Source organism: Mastacembelus armatus, chromosome 5 (assembly GCF_900324485.2).
Source record: "Mastacembelus armatus chromosome 5, fMasArm1.2, whole genome shotgun sequence".
Classification (NCBI taxonomy): Eukaryota; Metazoa; Chordata; class Actinopteri; order Synbranchiformes; family Mastacembelidae; genus Mastacembelus; species Mastacembelus armatus.
In genome coordinates this window covers 1,516,125-1,532,245 of record NC_046637.1, presented here as the reverse complement: position 1 = coordinate 1,532,245, position 16,121 = coordinate 1,516,125, and the positions used below count along the sequence as shown (strand labels likewise).

At 48.5% G+C, this 16,121-nt stretch overlaps 1 protein-coding gene across 1 annotated transcript; it reads right to left on the bottom strand.

The window, feature by feature from the left end:
• Positions 1-122: 122 nt before the first annotated feature.
• Positions 123-15,529, bottom strand: LOC113130748 (DDB1- and CUL4-associated factor 1-like). The gene is made up of 31 exons (XM_026307582.1): positions 15,282-15,529; positions 14,880-14,996; positions 13,918-14,114; positions 13,721-13,797; positions 13,447-13,520; positions 12,718-12,831; positions 12,289-12,426; positions 11,433-12,047; positions 10,877-10,978; positions 10,051-10,209; positions 9,554-9,733; positions 9,341-9,450; positions 9,015-9,114; positions 7,906-8,075; positions 7,638-7,762; positions 7,456-7,532; positions 7,158-7,322; positions 6,805-6,960; positions 5,975-6,601; positions 5,591-5,868; positions 4,764-4,962; positions 4,011-4,093; positions 3,837-3,921; positions 3,461-3,694; positions 3,239-3,332; positions 3,008-3,112; positions 2,687-2,760; positions 2,308-2,400; positions 1,591-1,737; positions 1,364-1,481; positions 123-1,237 (listed from the first exon to the last, which is right to left on the bottom strand). Exons 2-31 carry the CDS (start codon positions 14,913-14,915, stop codon positions 1,227-1,229), a joined length of 4,743 nt encoding a protein of 1,580 aa, XP_026163367.1. The 5' UTR covers positions 14,916-14,996; positions 15,282-15,529; the 3' UTR covers positions 123-1,226.
• Positions 15,530-16,121: the final 592 nt, after the last annotated feature.

The following is a 16,121-nucleotide window of genomic DNA, read 5'->3' as shown; positions in this document are numbered from 1 at the left end:
TTTTTTTACCCGTAGTGGAGACACTGGCTGAAAAATACTGCACCCAAGGTATAAACAGGATCACAGCAGGGTTTGACTGTCCAGTGTTGAGGTGTTCACACACAAACCTGCAGCAGAGAATCTGGTTTCTAACGTTTATTCCTTCATGTGCAGGAGGAGACACCAGACAGATCGAAATATAACAGGTGAACTTCCAACACTTCGACATTATTTATTCCATTAACAAGTTTCATCACATTTACAGGGAAATCTGTTCATCAGCTGCTACGAACCTCCCACCAGTCAGAACTCAACTTTGTCATCTGTTCCTCCCGCAGCTGACGCACTAACTTCCTGGCAGCGCTGCAGGTTTCCTGTGCTCAGAAAAGTTTTAATTGTTACTGAAATGACACCGACAATGAAAAGAGGTTTTCAGTCGTCCTGAAGGAGCAGCCGGTGCCTCCACAGGCAGCTGCCACATAATTTAAATTAAATAAAACTGAAAAATGAACGAAACCAAACCGACGTTGACTGAAGAACAACAGCAAACTGAAATGCTGCATCTGCAGAAAGCTGCATGCTCCTCGTCCGCCCTGAAGAAGCACAGAGCAGGTGGATACTGTGAGGACCAATGAGACAGGAGTTTCTTTTTTACTCCTATTAAAACTGAAAATCTGCACATAACATTTTCTCAGAGCGGTAACTGATTTGATGCCGGACGGAAAATGTGCGGTGAATGAACGCAGCAGTTTCTGTCCATCCTCTGTGCGAATATTTGGTTTGAGCTGTGACCAGACGTTTGGAGAAACGGTGGAAACCATTTTCCTGCACCTCCTTCACTCTGCCAATCAGGAAAATACACCAGAGGACAATTGAAATTTCATTTTTGTGACTAAATCCGAATGAAAGTATAAACTGCTCTTACAACATGTTTAGTTGCTTTAAACATTTGGTCAAGTCATGGCCAATATGAGCTCAGTCCTGAGGGGTCAAACGCTTCTACAACAAGTCCTGAAAAACGTGGAGCAACATGAACTTGTTCTTCCTGCAGAAAGGCAGGCCGAGCGAAAAGTGGTGTGTTCGTGAGATTTATTCATCATCGCTGTTGTCTCTCTTTAAAATGAACAGACAGGACGTCATACTGTCCTGCTGAGGAGAAGTGACGGTTTGAAAGAAACCAAGTCCGACTGCTGCCGGGTCAGGAGAACCATCTGTCCTGGATGGCGTGACTCCTTATCGTCTGAAGGTCATAGGTAGTCTGCAGCGTGACAACACACACACACACACACACAGACACACACACACACACACACAGACACACTTCATGTTTGCCCGAAGGTTCAGAAAGGCTGTTTAAGCTGCTGGACCAAACTGTGTTACTCACTATATGGATCCGATGTGTCGTCACTTCTGTCTGAATGCTCGAAGTCTTCAGAGTCGTCATCGCCGTCGTCGTCATCGTCATCGTCATCGTCGCTGTTGCTTCCAAGAAGAACTGCGATCTGTGGAGAGAAGGAACGACTTCAGTGGAGGTCTCTTAAAGGATCAGTCCGCATCATTACAAAACACATGAACCAGCTAATCTTTAGAACCAGCTCTGGTCTGTGGCACCTCTTCAACTGTGGGGGAGTTGGCTTCGTCCCCGTTCTCTGGGTCATCGTTGTTCGCCAGCTCTTCTATGAGCGGGTCCGTGTCCATGTCGTCATCGTCGTCGTCGTCATCAGAGTCGGAGGAATCATCGTCCTGGTCGTCATCGTCCTGGAACAGAGGAAGGAGCATTAAACCCTTCAGCACCCTCTCTCTTTTTACTGCACAACCTCTGAAACTGGTGCAGCTGAAATAAAACAGTTACTGATCTTGAGGAACGTTCATGACCCTGAAACCAGAAAACAAAGAAACCAGAGAGGATCCCAGATTTCTCTGGGACAACACACTGCTGCACAACAATGACGTCCCCCGACAGACAGCAGGAAAGACAAGGAATTAGTTTTACCCTTGAAAACAAGGAACTGATGTTTCTGTGATTTAACTGTCTTAAAATGATCCACAACATTGAAAACATCGAGCCTGTGCTTCCAAATGATCAGTTTGTCAACATCAACCCATGGGATTCAGCCTTTATGAAGAAGGCCTGTTTGGGGACTGGGGGAGAAGGAAAAACGAAACATCCATCAGATGATGATGGTCTGAAAGGCTGCGTCTCCTGGACCATGACAGCGTTCCAGAGAGAAGCCAGTTCCTTACACGGTGACTCGTAAATGGAGTCGCAGAAATAAATGGAAACTCAAAAAAACCAAACAAAAAAACAAACTCAGCCGTGTCTCTCACCTGATCGTCGTCGTCGTCTCCCTCTTCCGCCAGTTTCTGCCGTCCGACCTCGTACAGTCGACACACGGTGTTCAGGCTCACTGTGTCCTCGTTCTACGGACCCAAACAACAAACACCAGCATCTACCAACATGTTTGTTTGTTTAAACACAGTGTTAAAACCTGGAAAACCTTCATGAAATGACTGGTCTGTACAATCACACATATCAAAGGAAATCCTGACTAAATGAACTGAGGACAAATGATTAGTTAGCAACAGACTCATCATGTTTCAAACAGGGACAGCAAACACAGACTCCATAAGGATCTTTCTCTGCGGGCTGATTCATGTTAGATCCTCCATGTTGGCAGCACAATTTCACACTAAGAAACCAAAGTACCTCGATGACAGCCAGGTAGCAGTCTTTGGTGTCAGTACACAGGTCGAAGATGTTCCTCTTTACATCCACCGTGGCTGAAGAAACAAGAATATCAGTTACAAGCCTCAGTTCATTTAAATCCACCACTTTACAAGACACTGCTAGAGAGGCTGACAGAGGTAAAGCTAGGGGGGGTCACCAGAGGCTGACAGAGGTGAAGCTAGGGGGGGTCACCAGAGGCTGACAGAGGTGAGCAGCACATTATTTATTAGTCGAGTCAATAAAACCTTCAGTGCTGTGAATGTCCTGTGGCTGGTAGCGTGTGCAATGAAAGCAGCCTACCGATTGGTTTGTAGTGTGTAGCATCGAAGGTTCTGAAGGACGAGCCGAAGGGACTCTTCATCTGCTGGTCCATGGCATCATCCTCATCGTCGGCCTGCAGCATCGCTGTGTGTGAGTGTGTATGTGAGTGTGTGAGTCCAGTCGGCAGATACGTATATAAACATATAATAATATGTTTGAAGCTGGTCCACGCAGGCAGAGCCCACACGGCAGACACACCACAGAACTTACCTCCGTACATGATGGTGCCGTTGCTGTTGAAGACCACCCTGCACTGGTCCAGAGCGGGCACAGTGTGCAGGAGGTGGAAGGTCCTCAGGTCCCACTGACACTTCCTGTCAAGGCTGACAACTACTGTACAGGCTGCAACAGACATGCAGCAGTGGAGCAGTGTACGTATGTTTCTATGTGTGTGACAAAGTGAGTTTAACAACCACCAGGATCAGAGGATACGATCTCAGTGTTGATGATGACCTCCAGGCCGTTAGGGTGAAAAACGCCGCTGATGTTCATGTTGAACTTGTCGAACTTATGGATGGCCCGTGAAGTCCGCACGTCCCACAGCACGCCGTCGTTTAGCACCAGGTCGTCGGTGGGGTTGAAGGTGGCGCAGTTCCTCTTGTAGTTATTGGCCAGGGTGGCGTCGCTCAGCGTCAAAGTCTTCTGACCCGTCTGGATGTCGTAGATCTGCAGCACAGGACGGGAAATGACGAAGACAATAATGTTTGGGAACAGGAAATTTCTAAGTGAATAAATTAAATCAAAGAAACAGAGAAATGAGGGGAAGTGGAGGAGGAGATGTGGAGAAACGTCACACTGGGTAACTTACGTGAGCGTCTTGGTCCTTGGTGCCGATGACTCTGTCCTGAGAGAGTTTACTGAACTCGACGTAGTGGTCGTCGACAAATGAGTTTCTGGGAACAACAAGAAGACATTTCAGCGACGTCCAACACCCCCATTCACACATCGTAGAAACAATGACCTGAGAGTGTGTGAGTTTTACTGCAAACTGATGTCGCCGTCCATGTTCCAGAGAACGGACAACGGCACACTCCAAGAAGCTGAGGTGAGAACCAGTTTCCCATCCTGAGGAACACAGGAAGATTACAAAAAACATTTTAAATAAACAATTTTATAAAACTTTCAATCAGAAGAAAAGACTAAAAACAAGCCAGGGAACTGCCCAGTGTTCCCTCAGTTTGAGCTCTGGGTTTGGTCTCCACCACCTCCTGAGGGAAACCTCTGGCTCTTTAGCTGCTAAATGCTCCGCTATGTTCACCAGCTGGTCTCTGACTGTGTCTGTCTGCTGTTTGCTGCTGAGCAGGTAGAGGACTGTGGCTTTTTACAGAACCAGGGCACCAGAACCCTGAACACCGAGCTGAGACCCTCTGAGACTCTCTGAAGTCGAAGGAGCTGCAGGTTCAGCTGGTGATTCTCTGCATCTTCAATCATCAGTGAATGTGTTTTGTACACAAATGCAGACGCCTCTAACTTCTCACTGATCACATGAACATTATTGACACAAACTAAGCACCAGCTGCAGCTTGAAACAAGAGGAAGAACCACTTTTCATTTCTATTGAGAACAATCTCTCTGATCTGAGAACAAACTGAGAAGCCCTCAAACCTACTGTCACTTCCACACTCACATTTTTCTTTAATGCTGGCGGGTTTGTGGTCCGTGTTGTGATTTGTTAAAGCTGCGTGATCTTGATGTCCTCTGAAAGGTGTGTGTGTGTGTGTGTGTGTGGACTCACCCTGGAGGGCTCGAGGTGTGTGATGGCAGAGGTGTGGCAGGGGTAGCTGCCCTCCTCCTCTCTGGAGGACACATTGTAGTATTTGAGGTGACCGGAGCAGGTTCCGAGGATCAGGAAACGCTCGGCTGCTGAGAAGGCACAACAGGTGAACCCGCTCTCGTCTCCATCGCCCTCATGGAAGACCGACATCGGACGGAACCTGGAAAGAGAAACAAAAGGCAAGTGGACAAAGACACAAAGACGAGGAGAGAAATGAGGACGGGATTACGTCTGGTTTCCACTTTCTCAGACTCTTTTTACATCCTGATTTCCATTTTCACCCATTACCCAAAGCAAACTGAAAGCTGTTCCTGAACCACGTGGGGTACGTGCCTGCTTTTGGTCTCTTCTGAAAGGCAACAGTCCAAACTGTTTTTCCATAACAATGAGAATCACTGGAACTGCTGCTGGTGTTTAGTAAAATCAAACAGAAGATCTTTTTCCCTGCCTGAATATTCTTTGGAAGCCCACAGCTGGGATTCATCAGCTGGTAAACATGACGGGTCCACAGCGTGAGGCCTTAGAGTCAAACTCAAATTTCAAAACAAAACCACAGAATATTTTACACCTTTTCCCGGCAAAAGTTACGACAAAAGACTCAAGTGTTAACACCGACAGCCCATCCATCCCGATTAAAGGAAGAATGTTTAATGGTTAAGGGATAAATTAATGGATTTCACTGTGTTAACGGGTAAAAGACAAATGTTAGTTGGCTTGAAATATATTGCAACAAAAACAGGTTGTTCAAAGGCTTTTACTCCACAGGTGTACACAGGTGAGATCATTACCTGCTGAATATCAGATGCCTATCCAGACACCCTCTGTCCACGCCGCCATGTTTCTGGTACAGTATCCTGCTCCCCAGACGGGCAGTGAAGTTGGGCGATGCCTGTCGCCGCTGTTTGGGCTCAGGGCAGCGGTGGGGGGTGAACAGGGAGAAGGGGGGGCAGGTGGTGACGGGATTGGGGCAGCGGGCGTGTTGTTCCCTCAGGTACTCTGTGATGATGCCGTCGAGGGTCGGGGGGGAAGGCAGGTGGCGCTCCAGCTGCTTCTTCATGGCCGGAGTCTGGTCCAAAGAGAAAAGTGCTGTAAACTGACCCTGAGCCCGCCCCTGGATCTGTCTGACCCGCGCCCCATCCCGTGACTGATGAATAAATCAATGCATCACTGACCTGTATGAACGCACCGTGGTCAGACTTCTGCTTCAAGGCCCGAGGTTTTCTCCCTGAGTTGCAGACGGCCACTGGGCGTTCCCGCGTGAACAAAATCCGGGAAACCGGGTGTGAGCCCGGTCCAGGAGGGTGAGGAGCCGTAGACGAAGAGGAGCTTGAGGGGTGAGGAACGGCAAGACAACGAGAGGAAGAAGGAGAGTTGGAGGAGGAAGCGGCAGCAGCTGAGGACACAGGAGAGGAACCAACATGACTGGCAATACGGGCTGCGATCCCGCCAGCTAACCGGCAAATCCTGGGAGTCGCCGAGGAAGGGAGGGGAGGGGTGACACAGGAGGAAGAGGTCGGGCAGACGGATGCTACCGGTAAATTAGCCTCTTTCACTAGTGTGTTCGCTGTGTCATGAAGCCCTTTAGCCACAAGGTGGTTCCTGATCAGCATGAGGAGTTCCTTCTCAGGAAAGGTGATCCGGGACTGGGCGACCACATTAGCCTTCTGCAGACGAGCCAATGAGACGTCGGTGCCCATGAGCAGAGGCTTCCCGGACACTCGCTCAGTGAGCTCAGCGGCATAGCGGCAGAAACGGACATGCTCACTGCGTTTGTCCTGCAGCACCGGCTCCTTCATCAGCTGAGGAGGGAAAAACACAAAGGTTTTACTGTCCCTCGCCCTGCCCTCCTTCATAACACCTACACGCTGCCACGCTATTGTCAAGCTTCTCTGTGCAATGATGCAGCTAAACAATAATCAGTGAGTCACTGAAAAAGAAACCCGGGGTCTAATCGATGTGAAGCTGTATTTGTAGGGGGCAGCTGTGATTGGTGTGAACTGACCTGCTGAATGTGGCCGCTGCTGAACAGCGGCAGTTTGCTGATGATCTGTCTGATCGCTGAGCTGCGGGAGAGTCCGACCAAAGCCTTGCAGGTGAGTGCTCGGATCAGGTCTGCATCAGTGATGGGTATCTTCACCGACAGCAGAGTCAGGAGCACCTGGAGGCACAGCAGCATATTTAGATCAGTAGATCTAGTCCGAGTTGATTTGACTCATATTTAAAGAAGACAAAATCAAAACGGACACACACATCCTGCCATCTAAACCAGAACACATCCTCCTGAGCCCACTGCTCTGTACTACTGAGAAAAATAAACACAAACCTAACATCAGATAATTCTCCCTTCATTCTCACCTTTATACCATTGTTCTTCTGCACCACCTCCCACATGTGGGCCAGCACCCTGTTGTGGCGGGCGGGGGGCTGCTGGGGGCGCAGGGACGGCCTGAGGGGGGTGACAGGAAAAGCCGCCACAGTGTTCAGGCTCTGGTCTGGAGCGCACACACAGTTTATTATCACCTGGGAGGACACAGAGGGAATTTCAGTGGACTGAACTACTCAGATGCTTAATATTCATTTCACACAGAATGTAAACTGAAGGCATGTTTGTCTGTGAATATGACACATGACTATGGTTCCTAGAGAGACTGACCTGCAGTGCAGACTTCTGGATCTCAGCATCATTGACAAACACCTCGCCCTCTGCCACACCCAGAATGATGCTCATCCCTGCAGCAGACCCAGGAGACACCATGACACACTCAACCTGCCAAACCTGCAAACCGTTTTTTAGCTGAGCACAAATGAAAGGGAACATTTAAAGGCTCTACTGACCCACAGTGGAAACAGACGACCTCGTTTCATCCAGAACCTCCACAGTGTCGGCCAGAGCCAGCTGGACTTTAGGAACCACGGTCAGGATGGACAGGATGTCCAGGGCGTAACGCACCGTGTCACTTCTTGAAAACCAGACAGACGCAGGGAGAGGACGTGAGGAAAAGGGTGCACCGATACACATCAAAGTAATTGTCAGCATTTACCTTCGTCTGCATGAGTAAGTGACTTACGGTGTGTGTGTGTGTGTGTGTGTGCGCATCTTCACCTGCCGTAGTAGGTCCTCCAGTCACAGGCTGCAGAGATGAGCTGCAGCATTAAAGGAACACAGGACAACTTGGAGAACAGCTCGACGGGCTCCCAGTGGAGCTGTGGAGGCCCACACTCGATGAGGAACTCCATCATCTCAATAACCTGCTCTCTGGTGTACGTGTACGCCTGCAAGCACAGCAGCTGCTCCTTTCAACACAAATCTAACAAACTCTTTCTGACACAGCTGGGCCGGCTTTCTTCTGACATTAGTAAATATTCAGACAGTGTTTCTTTAAGAATGAAATATTACAGGGAAAACTCTAATTTTAAAAAGGTTTTTAAAATGAAATTATTTTTCAATTATCCTTCATATGACGCTGTTTTCCATTATATGGAAAAAGGTCAAAGGATCAAAGAAGCAAAGTCGTCTTCTTTTGGTTTCAGAGCAGTATGTTGTCTCAGGTGCTGTGAACCTGTAAGAGCATGTGACTTCCTTAACTGGTTATTCCTCAGCAACAATGAAGAGAACCTGGAGGAGGCTCCTCTGAGGGCGAGGACATGTCCAGCAGGACTGACACAGGCAGTGAGGAGACATCAGGCTACACCTAAATTTGAACCAGATGGGTTTTCCAGCTCCAGCTCAAGTGAGGACATGGAGGAGGAAGAGGAGGAGACTGCTGCTTGGAAATCCAGAAATGGGCAGCTGATCTGGGCTTCAAACCCAGAAAAGGCTCCAGGATCAGCAGCTCAAAGACATCCTTTGAGCTCTTCATTACTCCTCGAGAAACAGGTCCTCTTTATGGCAGTGGATCCCAGCCGGAACCAGAGGAAACCGTTTAGGAGGCAGCTGTTTCTCGAGGAGTTGGGGAGATCCTAACGATGACCTGAAGATGCCACACACACCTGCAGCAGCCACACAAGTGTAACGCCAAGAAACAGAGCAAAGGGAAGAGCAGGCAGCAGAAGAGACGCAAGCAATGCACATTTTGCACAAGACAGCGAAAGGTCTGGACCAGGTGTGCAGCAAGTATTCATGCAATGCATGAAGGGTAAGACATCATCATTTTCTGTACACAAGGGATAAACAAGAACAACATAACAATAAGAAGAAGAAGAAGAACGTACCTTGTAAAACGGCTGCTGAGGAACAATGATACCTCCGTCTGATGAATGAAGGGACTGTTTGACATGTTCCACCTTTACTGCCAGGTGAGCCTCAAAGTACCTTTGAAGAGAGATCAATAATCAGCTGCATCAGTGGAGGTGACTGCAGCCGTTTAAACAAAGCTGCTCTCTGCAGGGTGTCAGCACGTTTTGGTTTAACCAAGATTTAAGGTTTTTACACTGTTTGGGAATAAGTTAAGAATTTAGACGTGACACTAAACTACATACAAACATTATTGGTCTAAAAAACAAGAAGGAAAACTTCGTCTGTAAAACCACTGACGTACCTGCGCAGGGCCATGCAGGTGTGTTTGGCTGTCTGCCGGCTGGAGAACACCTGGTCGTCGCTCATCAGCGACACCTCGTTCTCCGGGTTAAGGATCTCCAGAGTGCTGATCTACAGGGACGGGACACTGGTCAAACAGCAGCTGCCACAGTTCAGTAACAACCATGTGCTCATGATTAAAATGCAACACGTGAGTGTAAGACTCTGTGCTGACCAGGTTGACGAGCCTGCGCAGGCCGTCCTGGCGGTCGAAGAGCTGCAGCACCACCCTGAAGGAGAAGGAAATGGAGAAGAACATGGTGGCGTTGCAGACGCCAGAAGCGTGGGACGACTCCAGCAGCCACAGAGCGTAGGACACCATGTTGGACAGCACGCTGTCCGGGAGCATGCACACCTACAAACACACAGGACGACAAAGACCAGGACACGTCACCTGCCCAGTCCGCCTCATGTCATATGGATGTTCATCCAAATCAGATCAGCACGGACTGAAGTGGACCCACAGGGTCAGTCGGTTTGACAAAGAACAGACCCACGGTATGAGGATTCCTCTCTGTGTCGGGAGTTTGACCAGAAACTAAAGCCAGACCCTTAAACTAACCGTGTGAAGAACAGCAGCAGCTACACTTGGATCAATTTCAAAACTGTGTTTGCTTGAAGGTTTAACGCTCAAACCTCTTGAGTGTGTGTGTGTGTGTGTGGGAACCGTACCCTCTCCATAGCATCTTGGTTGTACGCCAGGTAGTACAAGCAGAGTGAAACTCCAGTCGTGGCCATCGACGGCCTCGGGATCTCCAGAAGTTTCTGCACTCCTCCGTGAGCGATGAACTCTGCTGCAAACTTCTTCTGAAGCAGCAGCGACGCGAGATACTGGAGAGACAGAAGAGACGGACGGACTCCGGTGAGGAAACGTCTGACGCACATATACGTGTGTGTCATTCATCCATCACCCAAAGCACAAAGACTTTTGAACATTTAATGCCTTTTTTTTTTTATCATGGCAGCAGTCGGGGAATGAAGGAAAACCATATTAATAATAATCAATCAATTGAAGATGATTGGATTAATTAAACACCTCACAGTTCTGATTAACCTACGTTCATTTAACTTTTGACTAAAAATCGTCATCTGCAGCTTCTAAGCTTCTGTGTCAGCAGCACAACCCACTGTCACCCCGGTACCACCTCAGACTGTTTCATTGAACCACACCCAAAAAATAACTGGAATTCCAGTTCCAATCATTTCTATCTGACTTTTGTCAAACATTATTTCTTGGCCCCGTCACAATAAAAGCCAGGCACATAGCAGCTTCTAATCTTTATGACACCGAGCGCAGCCCCACCCTTATCCCAGGATGACAGGAGACAAACAGCTGCTCAATCAGTATGGATCTAATTATACAACAACATGAGGATGTTTGAAAAGTGGTGTGTGTGTGTCAGCTGAGCAGAACCTTCACAGGCCTTTAATACAGAAGTGAGAGCAGCGATGGTGAACATTGAGACAGGGCGTCCCAGACAAATAACAAGCGTCTTACCAGGACTGCGTCAAACGTGAGCTGGACATTCTTGGTCTGCTGGAGGTCAATGTAGCTCATCAGCAGCGAGCGGGTGTCCAGCTGCATGAAGACGGCCAACAGCTGGAGAGGAGACAGACGTTACTGAGCTGCTCTAGACGGTGTCTCGACAGGACGCGTCTTTAAAAAGCATCAAACTCGTCCTTTCAAATATGACACTGGACTCCAGCTGCACACTGCCGTTAAAGGTGGAGTCTGGAAGTTCAACCTACTTTTAGTTCATTCATTCGAGTCACAGCAAAAACTAATCGGGTTCAGGTTTTTCTGTTTATTGCACTTTGCATGAAGTTAATTGATCGACTATTCATGGTTTTATTCCCAGGTCTGTGAGAGACGCGTTTACTGGCGTGGGGTTTTTAAATGTTCTCTCTTTAACACTGTCAGACAGTGTCTCAACTGTCTATGTCTGAAGGATTCACCTGTTTCTTACATGGTCAAATCATCTGAGCCTTACAAACACTGACCCTTCCCTCTTGTTGTTCATTGGGAACAACGTGCAGGGTGTCGTCAGTCTCACCTCCTGGTAATCACCGAGCGGCGTCAGATACTGCAGGATCAGCCTCTGCTCCATGGCCGGGCTCAGCGGTGACAGGCAGTAGTCAGAGCCAATCACCATCGGGCTCACCGCTGACCAGGTGGAGCTGCAGATCGGCTGCTCGCTCAAATCGAGTCTTTGGCCCTCGGTCCTGCAGGAGGAGGAGGAGGAGGAGGTGAAGTTTAGCTTCTGCTTGACCTTCCTCCCGTTCTCCTTCACCGCCCGTCTCCTCCCTCCTCCCTGCCCGTCCTCGGCCTCCCCAGGGGCAGGGTCTGAGCTCGCCTGGTGAACAAGGTCAGGAGGCGGCTGAGCTGAGCTGGACCCATCGCTGCCACTACAGCCGCCGTTTGTCTGGGCTGATCCGAGCCCGGACACGGGTGTGGAACTGGGCTTTGGCTCTGAACTGCTGCTCTCTCCGTCTCTTTCTTTGTGCTCGTCCTCCTCTGTCCTGTCCTGCTGGTCTGCTGAGATGTGTGAGGTTTGAGTGGCATCAACCTGAGAGTCCTGAGGGGGATCCTGGGGGCTCTTGCTGGGACTAAAGTGACTCTTGGCCTTTTCAGTTTGCAGCTCATGCAGGCGATGAATCATTAATGGTACCTGGATGTTCAGAGGGAACATGTCAGCATTTGTTTCTGGAGACAGTTTATATGTCATGCTTAGACTGTAAATCTTTCAGAATCATAATATGCAGCTTGTGGTGGGGCCCAGTCAGAGCCCAGACCTGAGCCCAGACCTGAGCCCAGACCTGAGCCCAGACCTGAGCCCAGACCTGAGCCCAGACCTGAGCCCAGACCTGAGCCCAGACCTGAGCCCAGACCTGAGCCCGACAGAGACTGACCAGTTGAGCGTTCTCCTCCTGGTAGCTGGCCGCCACCTCCTGGCTGCTCATGGCTCTGGCCAGCAGCCCCATGACGTAGACACACAGCGGTCGCTCGGCCTCACGAGCCCAGGTGAACAACTTCTCGATCAGACCTTCCTGTCACACACACACACACACGTACATGAACAGCTTTGCATCCATCACTAAATGAAAATGAACCTTCCCTTTGATTTTATGTTGCATCATTTATCATCACCATCTAATGTGATCAAACCAAAGCACAAATGTCTTTAATTTAATCTAAACACTGACACACTTCCTCAGTGTCCTTGGTGCAAAGATCCTGCCACTATCTGCTTAATCCTCCTCCACTGTGCCCCTTCTGAGGAAGCAGCTCCGCCTCTGACAGGAGTCTGGAACTCATCTCTTTACTTATCTCTCTTTTACCTTCTCCAGGAAGATGATGACGGACTCCAGGCCTGGCATGATGTTCAGAAGCAAACGACAAGCTGCAGTGTTGAGGCTCCGCTCTCGGCTGGTCATTATGTACGTGTCCAACAGCTGGAACGAACGCACGCGCGCACACACACACACACACACACACACACACACACACACACACACACACACACACACACACACACACACACACACACACACACACACACACACACACACAAGCATTAGTAATTTAAGACTCAGTCTGTTTATTGGAAACTTATTACGTTTTAACAATTTGCGTCCAGATTTTTTTCAACAGATAAAGTGAAACTCTTATATGTGAATAGAACTAAAAGAAATTATGGGATGTAAAAAAGAAGTAAGGACATGGCTGCTTAAATCCAGAGACATTACACTGTAAATAAACGTAATGGTTTAGTTTCACTGGGAATCTGCAGCTGTAAACACTGAATATATCTTAGCTCATATAGACAGAATATCAGGAGCGCTGGACTGCTGCTCAGGGAGGAGGACCCTGGACTCTAGGATGGACTTTTTTAAAACTATTTTCTGACATTTGACCAAATGAACAACTCACTGATTAATTGTTGCATATATGAATATATTTATTTGACTGAAAACACTGTCAGCTGTCAAATAACTTGAGTGTTTTAGGTTCCCACGTGCAGGCGCCCAGCGTTATGATTCAATTAATAAAGATTCTGCAGCTCTCACCGCATTCGTGAAGTCATCGTTCATAAAGAGCATCTTCAGGAGCTGTCCCAGCATGCAGTCTGGATCCGCGCGCCCTGCAAAGTCAGACCCGGGTCAGAAACCGATCACAAAGATTAATGAAGCCTCAGCTCAGCTCAGAAAACCCTGATAGACACGTTTTTATAGCAAAGCCAATATACAGATTGATACTTGGCCCTACACCTACCAATCATACACGTAAATATTTGTAACTATTATAAAAAGCAATGAAGATGTAAAAAGTGTAGATGATGACCTGGATGGCGGTCATCAAAGGGGTCAGGGTCGGCCTTGTGATACTCTGCTGTCTCCCGTTCGATCAGCTCTGAAATTCTGCAGAAAAAAACAGAGTCGCCTCAGAGTCACCTCCCTGCCAGTCCTCCAGAGAGACAGAGGACACACAACGAAACACAACATTTAGATTACGCCTCTTCACAATGAATCACTGCTGACTTAGTGAGGGTGGACACCATCTGCTCCGTGGTGCCTCGTCGTGCTTCCTCCCATTCGTCTAGCAGCGTGGCGAGCTCCGCCTTAGCATCCACCACCATGGCGACGGCCGAAGCGGCCGACACGGCAGCCGTCAAGGCGGACGACAAGGCGGACGACAAGGCAGCCGGAGGTTCCTCTCCAGGGGAAGATATCGCTGCCTGGAGAACGGGAGGAGGAGACAAAGAAGAAGAGTAAAGACGGCAGAGGAAAAGTCCTGCATTTAAGACCTCAGCTGAGTAATTGTCCCCAAAATGTCCTGAAATGATCAGAAACAAAAGTCCACGTTCTGCAGTAACATGTGAAATTATCAGACTGTTTGTCATTGGATTCATCCCCTGTTTTCTGAAGAAACACGACGCATCGATGTGATGGAGCGAGTTGTCACTACATTTAGCTACTTCAGTCCACAGAAAGTTCTCATCCAGACCTAAGTCTCAGCAGGACTGATCCCTCAACCAAAGCACATGACACAGAGACCACATCCCCCCTCACGTCTCTGCCTCGTCCCCCTTTTCTGCAGTTCTTATCCCTTCTCTCTGCCTCTGCTTCCCCTTAACGTGTCGGAGTGACTGTCATCCTCGTTCCTCTTTGGAGAACTGGGCATTAGAACAATAACTGTACATAACCTTCGCTCAGTGGTTCTCTCTGTACCTGCATCCCGTCTCCTCAGAAATCACCTGATTTGACCAGGCTCAGTCAGTTAATACACAGAGTGAGTGAGTTAACTACTTTAGCTGTGTGTTACATTACTGTGAGCCATGACACTGACTGTACTGAGCACACGGTCAGAAATGCCTGTCTTCACAGAGGGGCAGCATAGATCAGGGCACCTGTGTACATGTGTTGACCTTTGACCCCCAGCTGTACAACAGCTGTACAACAGCTGTCACCTGCCACAGACCTGCCGTGTCTGAGCCACTCACCATCAGCTGTCTGAGCGTGGTCCGGCGCTGGGACATCGCAGACCAGATGAGACGCCTCGGGTCCGCACTGACAGGTGGTCTCCGGTCCGACAGCCGCTGTCCTGGACTCGGTCTGGTCTGTGGAGCACAGCTAACATTAGCACAGTGAGCTAACGGCTCCAACTTCGCGCTGTGTTGTTATCGATCCCTACGAGTTGTTATGGATCTTTACGTGTAATTATCGATCTCTACGTATTAACGCGCGCGCACACAGACACACACGCACACGGGGTCTCCTCCCTCGGGTCAGTGTGAGGTCAGAGCCTAAACCCACATGTAGGCGCAGAAAGCAGCAGCGTGTTGACACCGAACTCGTGTCAGACTCAAACTGCTTCAGCTGCGCTGCTGAAACGTTCAAACCACCTGAGGATCAACGTCCTTTCTGCTTCCGCTTCACTTGGACTCGTCGTTCGCAGAAACTCCGCTGGATTTTGCCCCAAAGCAGCAGATGAACCAACGTTAAAAAGTTTATTTTCAAACTTCTCGCGGCGGACGCACGCTACGTCACCGAACTACAGTCGACTTGTGATGACGTCACGCGGAGAACGTCCTTATGGGACATGCGGTTCAAAATGGCAACAACTCGATTTTGGGGTTTTCTATAGTCAGTGGTGGATTTGATTTTTTTGTGCAGCTACAAACGTGATGTAAACATACTCAGAATTAAAACTTCAGCAATAAAATCCAGTTTAGGTAAACAGGCAGGTGTTATCTGTAACACGTACTTATCATTACTAAAATATTTATAAAATCTATTTCTTTATACTGATGCATTAATGTGTAAGCCTCACTTTACAGCTGTGGTTTGTGTGCTTAGAAAATAGAAAGTTAAAAAATACATTCTGCTAATGTTTTATCTAAATCATGAACCCAACACCAAAAAGAAGAAAGTGCCACCAGACAAAACCCGAATTTAAAAATGGGAAAACTGATATTTGCAACCCCAGGTGCAGACACGTTTTCATCTTCAGCTCAGCCTTAAATAGACATAAGACAACACATTCAAAAATTCAATTCTGTCCATGTGATGTGGGAAACTGCCAAATGTGGAACACCTAATCCAAACATGGGCGAGCATTTACTTCTCGGGTGAAGGTGAAGTTTGGGTCTTCAGCCTGGCAGCCAATGTCCCAGAGGAACAGTCCACATTAAGACTGGGACATAATCTGAGCCTTGTTGGCTAATCAAACCCTGTGTTGTTGG

Coding starts and splice junctions, on each gene's coding strand:
- LOC113130748 (XM_026307582.1), bottom strand. CDS start 14,915: ATGTCCCAGCGCCGGACCACGCTCAGACAGCTGATG. Junction 3,695..3,836: donor CCAAGGACCAAGACGCTCAC/GTAAGTTACCCA, acceptor CCTGTGCTGCAG/ATCTACGACATCCAGACGGG. Junction 2,761..3,007: donor TACACACTACAAACCAATCG/GTAGGCTGCTTT, acceptor TTGTTTCTTCAG/CCACGGTGGATGTAAAGAGG.